Source organism: Asparagus officinalis, chromosome 6 (genome assembly GCF_001876935.1).
Source record: "Asparagus officinalis chromosome 6, Aspof.V1, whole genome shotgun sequence".
Lineage (NCBI taxonomy): Eukaryota > Viridiplantae > Streptophyta > Magnoliopsida > Asparagales > Asparagaceae > Asparagus > Asparagus officinalis.
The window spans coordinates 31,808,662-31,819,708 of NC_033799.1; the positions used below are offsets into that span (position 1 = coordinate 31,808,662).

General features: G+C 37.3%; 1 protein-coding gene across 2 annotated transcripts in view; it reads left to right on the forward strand.

Moving 5' to 3' along the window:
* Nucleotides 10,105-11,047, forward strand: part of LOC109844862 (delta(7)-sterol-C5(6)-desaturase-like) — a 23,538-nt gene continuing 22,595 nt past the window's right edge. The window contains exon 1 of one of the 2 annotated variants that reach the window (XM_020414025.1): nt 10,105-10,436. In XM_020414025.1, the coding sequence (XP_020269614.1) occupies nt 10,112-10,436 (325 nt within the window). In that variant the 5' untranslated portion in view covers nt 10,105-10,111. The remainder of the gene's footprint in view (nt 10,437-11,047) is intronic. The other variant, XM_020414024.1, reaches the window with a different exon arrangement.

Consider the following 11,047-nt stretch of genomic DNA (forward strand, 5'->3'; position numbering starts at 1 on the left):
CTCTACCTCCATCATAGATAAAACCACCATAGACTGTAAGGTGCATCTCTAACACATCGGTGCACGGGTCAAAGTGAACACATATACCGTAGTAGACCAGCGCTTATCCAAATCTCCGGTATAATCCGAATCAACATAGCCAATTCATAACTGCCTACCGCTAGTGTCCCTCTCATAAACCAAACCAATATCGAGCGTACCTCGAATATACCTCAAAATCCATCTCACGGTATCCTAATGACCCACTCTTGGATCGTGCATATATCTCGAAACCATGCTCACCGCCTGTGACAAATCTGGTCTCGTACATACCATCACGTACATCAATCTCCAAACCATGCTCGCATATGGAGTCTTCGACACCAACTCTCTATCTTCAATTGTCTTCGGTGAAAGGTCAGCTGGAAGTTTCAAATGGTCTCCCAAAGGTACACTAACTGGCTTCGTATCCATGCTAACATAAAATCGCTATAGTACCTTCTTCAAATAAGCTACCTGTGTCAAACAAATTCTTCCCTTCTTCTTGTCTCTGCTGATCTCCATTCGTAAAATGCGCTTCACCTCACCCAAATCCTTCATCTTAAACTCCTTTAAAAGTTGTGCCTTCAACTCATCTATAGCATATCTGGAAATAGAGGTAACCAACATGTTATCAATATAAAGTAACAAATAGATGTACGCACCTCCTTTCAACTTACGAAAATATACGTAAGGATCAAACTAGCTCCGAGTATACGAATGACCAATCATAAAACCATCGAATAGCCTATACCACTGTCGAGGAGACTGTTTCAAACCGTATAGCAATTTTTTCAATATGTAAACCAATTTTTCCTTCCCTACAGCGTGAAATCCCAATGACTGAGACATATATATTCCTTCATCAAGATCACCATAAAAAAATATCATCTTTACATCTAACTGATCTAACTCCAAATCATACTATGTCACCAAAACTAGCAAAATCCGAAGCGAAGAGTGCTTCATCACCGGAGAGAAAACCTCATTATAGTCAATACCTACCTCCTGTGCATAGCCCTTCGCAACTAACCTAGCTTTGAATCTCAATGGAGTGCTCTCAATACCCTCCTTCTTCGTGTATACCCACTTGCAACCAATTGCCTTCCACCCCTTTGGAAGCTCAACAAGCTCCTACGTATCATTCTTGTGAAGAGACTCCATCTCCTCCTGCATAGCCACATGTCACGAATTAGCCTCCAAACCCTGCTCGGCCTTTCTGAATGTAGTAGGTACCATCTCATTGATACTCTCCACTGAAAGTGCATATGTAACTACTGTGTCGGTATACCATGCTGGCATTCGTATGTTTCTTCTCTATCTCTGAACCGCAATAGAATCCTGAACCTAAGTCGTCGGTCCCTGATCCTGCACATCAGTACCCATATCCTTCGTGTCATCGTCGTGCTCGCCTGGCGTCACCTTAGTCGGCACTCTAATGGATACTGTACCATCTGGACACTGTGAAGCTGTATCGATCTCCACCACCTGCGATATCTCCTCTGTCGGGTTGCTCTCCACCTGATGAGAGCTGGAAAACTTTAAGATAGAAGCCTCATCGAATGTGTCGTTCCTACTCAGCATAATCTTTCTATTAGTGGGATCCCATAGCTTGTATCCCTTGACACCACGCTTGAATCCTACAAATATGGCATTCCTAACTCGATGTTCTAATTTATCTGTTCTCACATGATAAAATGCAGGGCATCCGAATACCTTGAGCTGGTCATAGTCGTGGTTCTAATTTATCTGTTCTCACATGATAAAATGCAGGGCATCCGAATACCTTGAGCTGGTCATAGTCGTGTGCTGGCTCTCCCGACCACATGCAGGGCATCCGAATACCTTGAGCTGGTCATAGTCGTGTGCTGGCTCTCCCGACCACTTCTCCATAGGAGTTTCCTCCTCAATCGCAGATGAATGCAGCCTATTAATGAGGTGGCTAGCATATGAAAGTGCCTCAGCCTAAAAGATCTTCTCCAAACCACTTTGCGACAATAAGCATCGTACCTTCTCCAGTAAAGACCGATTCAGCCTCCTACCACTCTATTCTATTGCGGTGTATGACTAACCGTGAAGTGTCTCTCTATGCCCTCGTCTCGACATAGCTACAGAAAGGTGTCTGAAGTATATTCACCACCGTTGTCGGATCGCAACATCTTGATCTTTCTCCCAATCTGTAGTTCTAATCTCTTCTTCCACTCCACGAATATATCTAGGACTTTGCTCTTCTTTGCTATGGTGTACACCCAACATCGTCTAGAATAGTCATCAACGAATATGACGAACCAATTTTAACCACTAAGTGATGCAGTCTTGGTGGGACCCCAAACATCTGTGTGCACGTAGTCTAGTATGCCCCTCGTCCTATGAATCGCAGTCCCAAACTTCACCTTTATTTTTTTTCAAAGTATACAATGCTCATAGAACTCCACTTTACCACTCTTGGCTCCCTTCAATAGCCCCTGTTTGCACAGCGCATGCAGTGACTTCTCGCCTGTGTGCCCTAACCTGTAATACCAAAGCATGTTCATGTCCGTCTCTGAAATAGCCGAAGCAACCTGGCCAATCTCGGTGCTCCTCTTTAGTTAGTATAAATTTTGACCGCGGACTCCCTTCATCACCACCAAAGATCCCTTAGTAACCTTCACTACAGCATTTTCAAAGGTCACATTGAATCCTTTTGCCTCCAAAGTTCCAACTGAGATAAGATTCTTCTTCAGCTGAGGAACAAATCTTACCTCCTTCAATTCACGAACTACTCCATCGTGCATCCGGATCCGCATAGTACCTATCCCACAAATACCACAGGACTGATCATTTCTCATGACTACAACTCCCTCATCGAGCTTTTCAAAAGATACAAACCAATCTCACCTAGGGGTCACATGATAGGTAGCACCGGAATCAAGCATCTAATCTGATGCATCTAAGTGGTTTACCTCCGGAGTAATCAGTAGAGAAAATCTCGAATCATCGGAATCATCGCCTTTCGTAATATTCACCTCGTTGGCCTTCTGGTCCTTGTTCTTGCTATTCTCCTTCTCTTTGATCTTTGGACAATCTCTTTTCCAATGTTCCTACTCCTTACAGAATTCACATTGGTTCTTTCCTAGCTGGTGACGACCTCTTGGCTTTGACCTTCCTCTATTACCACCTTTCGGATATGAGCTTCTACCTCTCGTCGACAAGGCCTCGCCTAAAGTACTAGCACAGGAAGTCTCCTTGTCCTTCCTCCTCAAATCATAATTCGTCAATGCATTAGTAACTTTACTATAGCTGATAGAAGATCTCCTATTCAACAAAGTAAGCACAAATGTGTCATACTCTTTATCCAGTAAGGATCCCAATAAGATAATAGCCTTGTACTCATCCGATATCTTCTCATCAACATTCGCTAAGTCCGACAATAACTTAGTGTAGTTATTCACATAAGCTGCAAACGAGGTGCCTCTGGACATCTGAAATCTGAATAACCTACGCAACAAGTGTAATTGGCTCTCAACACTCCGTAAGGTACTTATTGTTGAGAATTTCCCACATCTTCATTGTAGATGTCACCCTAATCACATCATACTTCAGCTCCTATTCCAAACAGGATCTGATCACCCCACAAACATTCCTATTCATCTTTTCTCATATCGCCTCTTCATATTTTGGTGGTCTCTCGTAGACCATGATGGTCTCCTCCAAGTTCTGAGCATTAAACGCATCCTGTACGTCGCTCATCCACAAACCAAAGTTAATTTTATCGTCATACTTTACCATACTAATTTTGGTGTTCTGAAAACCAACTTGAACTGTACTCGTCATCGTCTTGCTGCTTTCACCTTCTTCTCTCATTACAAACTAACTCTAAGTTGTAGAGAAAGAATCAATTTTTTGATAGAAATTAAGAATTACCCAACTGGACCCTAGATCAGATTCTAAATAGATCTCCTGTCCACACAAGGAAAGCGAAATCTCCAGCGGCAACTCCTAATGCTATCTCCACCGAAGCCTAGAACTCTAAGAACCAAGCTTTACACAAGAATCTTTCTCCACCTAATTCCAAAATCTTAGATCTGAAATCTCGGCTCTAATACTACTTGTTGTACACAGCGGAAATTTCGGCAGCATCTCGGCGCAACAAGAGAGTAAGATCACAATAGGAATTCTCGTTTCACCAAGAAAACAAGAACCAAAAGCAAAATATCTCAATAAAGTGGGATATCAGTTCTTCCTCTCATTAGTTCTAGGACTGACCACTCGAGGGAACATAAATAAGCTATATATTACAAATCACACAAACAACGAGACAAACAAATTTTATGTGATTCGACAAATAGCCTACGTTCACGGGGCAAGGAGGGGGGAGATCTACTAATAAAGAGAAAGAAAATATAAATAGGGTTTACAATCTCACAAGATCTCACAAATTAAACCCTCAAATAATCTCTCCTTCTCTCACAAATTTCTCCACTAATGGATGCTCAAAACCTTAAAAACAACTGCTCAAAATAACCTCTCTTTTTCTCCTCTGTGTTTTTCACCACGCCCAAAAAACCAAGGAACAAAGGCATGTTCCTATTTATAAGAGAAAAAACTCAGCCTTCGAAACGCGCAAAAAAAAAAACAGGTGGGAAGGTGGCCCCCTCGTTGAAAATGCCTTCGTGGATGAACCGCGTGGGTGTGCCCCCCCCCCACCCCACGTGTTCACATTAGTAAGACAGTTATACCACATCCAGAGACAATTCTCATTATCATATCTTCTTCCAAACTATCAATCTACAAGACCTAACATTATACTTGTTGTTATCATTATAATTCAATTAAATGTACTAAATTACAATTATAATTCAATTCAATGTATATTATTATACATGCCATTACACCATACAACCAAATATATATTGTAGGATAAAATATAATTCATAACAACCCAAATAAATAATCAAGACTTGCATGACAATATGTAACGTAACAAGTAAATTTTTTAGAATAATAGAACCATTCTAAATCCCCTTAATTTTGGCCATTTTGAAATGAAACCCCTTCACTTTAAAGATGTCTCAGAGTCCCTTTAAATTAAATATATCCAATTTTGGGTAACCCCAAAAATGTAAAATTGTCATTAATGACTTCGATCAAAATATGAATGACTAAGGGACTACTATCACGAAGATAAAACCCTCTTGCTTTAGGTAACCCATAGTCCATGCAGTAAAATTCATGAATATTCACTCTATGTAGTACTAAGAATTTTTCCAATTAAAATCTTTCTACACCAAGCCGAAATTAATATACCCAAAAAAAATTTAATCTATAAAGCATACATCGGTATCCTTAAATCTTAACAAATCTCATCTAAAACTTCAACATGCATGGTTAAATAGATGAAGAAGTTGAATCTTTGCCAATTATAATTAAAACACCGTAAAGTTCAGAGTGAAAAGGAGGTATACTTAAAATTGGGTGGAGATCCTTGCACTCATTTTTGAAGAGATCTAAAAACAAAGAGATAACTTTGCTAAAAAACCCCTTCGTAGAGAAAAGCGCCAAAATATTTTAAGCAAGAGATAAGAGGTAATGGAGAGAATCAAGCCCTTTAATGAATCCCTAACCAATTTCTTGAAAAAAATGAATTCCCCTAAAAGATCAGTGTGGAGAGATAAGAAGTAATAGAGAATTAAATTTCATAGTGATCTTGAGACTTTCCTAAAAAAATTTAGACGATTTTGAAGAGATCAGAATACAAAGATAGAGCTTTGATAAAAAAAAACCCACATTGTGGAGAAAAGCCCCAAATTTTAGCAAGAAAGAAGATGTAATAGAGCGCTCTAGATCGAATCCCTAAATAATTTTAGGAAAAAGCCATAATTTCCCTCAAAAGATCACTCGGAAGATAGCGCCTCCATGATTGAGTTTTTTCCACAGAAGAGATCTCGAGGAGAAGAATGGAGGCGTGTGAGGAGGGAAGGGGTTAGGTGAAGGGCGGTAAGGATTAGGTTTCCATAAAATTCCAGCTGAAAAAATAAAGGCGTGTTTATTTTTAATTATTTTTTTCGTCGAATCCACCCATTTCAGCTCCAATCGATCGGATTTGGCTTTTGCTATTCCAGCTGATGTTTGTCGATGTTTTAGCAAATTTTCATTCCAACCCTAAGTACAAACCAAACATAGAATAGGAAACCAAAATTAAAAATTTCTTACAGATTCCAACTGGGGATGCAAACGGATTGGATACAACTCATTTATTGTATTTATCATATCAGCATTCGCTAAATAAAACTCATACCCATATCAGCTACAAATCGAAATAAATATGAATATAAATGCAATCATGCAGATATACACGTAAATACGAAAAATGATATGAGAAAACTAGATAATGTTGAAAAGAATAGTCCATATCATACAAAAGAGCCTAAAAATATAATATTAGATTTCTTGATCATCAAAATTAACCATAAACTCATTAATCTAAGGATTAAAACAACTGAATGGTCAACATATATTCATATATCTGAGATACGGAACCCAATATTTCAATATATCTACATATCTGTAACCATATTTAATTAAATACATGTATTTAGTACATATGCGGACATGGACTTAAAACCACGTGCAAGCTTAGCTTTATAGCTCCAGGAAAATTAAAATGCCAAAATCGCACAGCATTGCAAATGGCCATGGGTTGAGGGAAGAGGGAAGGGGCGGGCTTCTCTCAGTCATTTCAAAATCATCTATACAATATCAACTTTTGTTCATGCTCTCATCATTACCACGCACTCTTTGTTTCGTCAGTTTGTACCTTTGCTAGTTATTATACACATTAGTCATGGAGACGCTTAATATGAGAGTGTTTGGGACCTCTTATTTTTTTAGACTTATAAGTTAAGTTAATTTTAAGGTTTTAAGTTTTATGATAAAAATATTATCAAAAAGTGCTTAAATAGAATGGTACTTTTTTTTTGGTCAAGCTTACTTGTGTGAGCTTATAAACTAGTTTCTTGGGACCAGTTTGATAATGTTAGAGATTATAACAAGTTAATTGTAAAAAGTAGCTTAAATAAATTGCTGAAAAATAGATGCTTGATAATCAAATATTAAAAATTATTTTAAAAACGGTTAAGGTATTTAGCACAACTATGTTTAATGATTATTGTTAAAAGATAAACGATATCTATGGTATATAAACGAAAAAATGTAGAAAAACTATTTTTAAAAATATTCTCATGTAGCTTCTAAAAGCACCCATTAAAAGCAAAAGTAGTTTTAATAGGCATGCCAAAAAGTTTTTACCAAACACTATTAGCAGTTGCTTCTTGAACGCATAAGTAGGCCCTCAATAGGTAGGGTATAACATCTTTTAAAAATGAGGCTTATAAGTTAACTTATTTGGTGTTTTATCAAACATATGAAAAGGTTAACTTAAAAGCTAATTTGATTAAAAAAAAAAGCCTCGCCAAACACCCTCTATATTGAATTTCAAGCCCTTTATTTTAGTTGGAGAAGATTGAAGAGGAATTTATGGTAAGGAAGACGGAAAAATAAACAGGGTGAATTTCACTTAAATCCTTGAACTTGGGACGTTTTGCACAAAATCACCCAAAAGTTATTTATTTCACTTAAACCCTGAAACTTTGGAGTGTCTCACTTAACCCCCCTACACTATGATTCTTTTCCACCATGTCACCTAACCTCATTACTAGCGCTGAAGATGAACGAGAATATGAAAAAGGAATTCATAATCTATTCTCTCGTGCAAGCCACGTGCAACGCGTTTCATTTCTTTACTCCCACGAGCTTCCTCATGCAAGCTCCACGACGAGAAGCATCAAACAAAGACAGCGAATCGGAGACCAAAGCAACCACTCCCTTCGGCAGCCACGTGTCATCCAACGTGTAAAAACTATGGATGCATTGTAATAAGAGATCTATTCTAAATGCACCCACATATTTAAACCCGGCGTTGGCGCGTGGCTGATACTCTAACTAAAATAAATAATGCGGCTTGAGGGTAGGCATATGCATATATCTCTAATTAATAAACAAGATGATCCATTTCAAATTTCTCTCCATTTTCCAAAAAAAACTATCTGAAATCATAATATAATTTTAACATGTCTCCACATGTTAACGTTATTTTTTATGGGCCTTAAACAATTTGAGTCAGTCCACGGAATTAATTTTTATAAAACCCGTATTAAATCCGTGCTCAATGAGATTTAAACTTGGGTTGCTCTGATACTATGTGAAATAACTTAATCATTACACTCAAACTCTAAAATTATGGTGAATGTTGAAAAGCATACTTTTATATTCTACCAATGATAATATTCTAAATTAAGTAGATACACTAAAAATATGCACTACCAAGAGTACTATTGCAAAGTGGTGACTAGGTTCTTATTTAAAATCTTTTTAAAATCTCTTAAGTCTAGTTCATCAAACCATTAGTCGAAACTCCGAAGTTATGATGAGGATCGAGAATCATAGTTTTATATCGATTCAAATATGCCCTTGCAGGTTTAACACCCTTTTTTATGTGTCGAAACTTGAAATCAAACCGCAGTGTCAATTTTTAAATTTTAGAAAAACTGTTTTAAATTCGTGGTTGATATGATTTGAACCTGGGCTGCTCTGATGCCATCTAAAACTAAGTCTCTATAACCATTACACTAAAACTCTGAAGTTATGTTAAGGATTGCAGATTATAAATTTATATTAATTATAATAAAATCGTAATTACCCTCTATTCTGAAAAAAAGATGTTTGTTATATATTATGGTCATGGTATGGCTCTTATCATTTAAGAAAATAGCAATATATGTGACATCTTTTTTACTTTGATTCGAAAATCATTGATGAGTACATCTTGTTTATTCTCTAATAATACAAAAATTATAGTAGAAAAAAATTGTAATGCCACAAATTTAACACGAGTAACATTACTCACTGATAAAACCCTAAACTGCCAATAAAAATAAAGATCCCAATATAATCATAGAAAAAAAATGATATGTCATAATTTTGAAATTTAGTAATTTACCAATAAAAATAAAGAATATCAGTGTAATCAAAGAAAAAAGCATGTCATAATTCCGAAAGTTATTTATCTCAAACCCCCTGAGTTTTAAGTTTATTCCATATTAAAAATTCTTAACTAGAATTAAAGCCCCTGAGTTTTAAGTTTATTCCATATTAAAAATTCTTAACTAGAATTAGACAAAGGAAACATCGAAATATGAGTTTAATTTATTCAAAAGTAAACTGAGATTAGCGTGCCATTTCGATCCACACTCCTTGACGCATGTGTTGTTAATATGGAACACATCTAGATGACAACAATTGTAATGATCAATATATACATTCCCATCATAGTTGAAAGTCTAAATGTTTGGCACTTCGATAGCACACATTAGCATGTCATTAACGATTTTGTTGTTAAAGGTGTATACATTCAGGCTGCTGTAGCCGCGTGAAAATCTTATTAGAACACTCCACCACATGAGGCTGATATGAGGAGTAGTGAAATGTCCAAACTGTGAAACTGCTTCCCACTTGTCTTATATATCTACATATTAGAACACTTCCCATCGTGTTGGAAGTTTTGATATTGTTGTAGCTAATTTTGAAAATATGTAAATGAAATGCCCGGTTAGAATCTCATTTATTGAGCCACAACCTTAATCTCAAACAATATCACGTGAACACATGTCCCAAAAGCAAATTCTCCACGATCACAATGATATAGCCAAACCACCTAACTCACAAGTAGGTTGTATGAAACACTATTATTATTTATTACTATTATTTGAGAAAAAACTATATTTTTGGTTCCATCCTTATGTGTGTCAAGATTTCAAAAAATTCAACATATATTCTCAAAAAATTATATCACTCTAGACAATGATTTTTTTAAAATATTTTCATATTAGTGTTGTTTATTAAGATGCTAAAAATATTTTTTATGCACTAATTTATATAATCCACGTATCACGTGCACGAGAGAAGTAGGTCATTGTAACAATAGTTAGCATACTTTGGGGGCATAAAAGCAAATAAAACTCAACAAACGGGGCAGCGAAATAATTTTCCCACACCTATGAAAACCCTCGACAGCCTCGCCAACTCCGCACTCTCTCGTCCTCCTTCCCTTCCCCAAAATCATTCGGCGATCCCGTCGCCGCCCGGGGAGCTCACCGCGATGGAGCGCGCCGATTACCTCCACAATTTCGTCGAGGAGACCGACTGGTACAACGACATTGTGCTCACCGCCCTGCTACCGGACTGGGCCTGGCAGCCTCTCCCCCGGCCCATTAGGGCCTGGCTCAGGAACTACATCGGTGGGACCCTCCTCTACTTCGTCTCAGGATTTCTATGGTGCTTCTACATCTACTACCTAAAGCGCAATGTCTACGTCCCCAAAGGTGACTTTTTTCTGTTTCTTTTCATGGAAACCCCGGAATTTAATTTATTTGGATTTTTTTTGATTTTTTTAATGAGTGTTAGTTCTTGATCACGAAGGTTCAAGAATGTAATTGAGATGGATCATTAGATTTGAGTCGTAACGTACGCCCTGAACTTCTTTAATTGTAGGCTCCATGCTCTACCTGCGCTATTCTCTAGACCAGTTGTACCTTTTTGTCCCCTGGACTATTATTAGTCCCAACGTATGAATTGGTCTCCTGCTTCTGAACTATTTTCCGTCTCACTTCGCCCCCTAAATTATTAAAATTGTCCTCACCCCCGAACTATACCTAGTTTCAATATTTCATTTATTACTTTGTAAATGTTTTAAATGGATTTAGAGAGGAGAATAATAGTTCAGGCGGGTAACAGGAAACAAATTCAATAATTTAGAGGGAAGGATCAATTTTGATAGTTCTTGTTTGGTTTTGGGTTTTTTTGTGTGTGTGCGTGGGTGGGTGAATAGTTCAGGCGGGTAACAGGAAACAAATTCAATAATTTAGAGGGAAGGATCAATTTTGATTTTTCTTGTTTGGTTTTGGGTTTTTTTGTGTGTGTGCGTGGGTGGGTG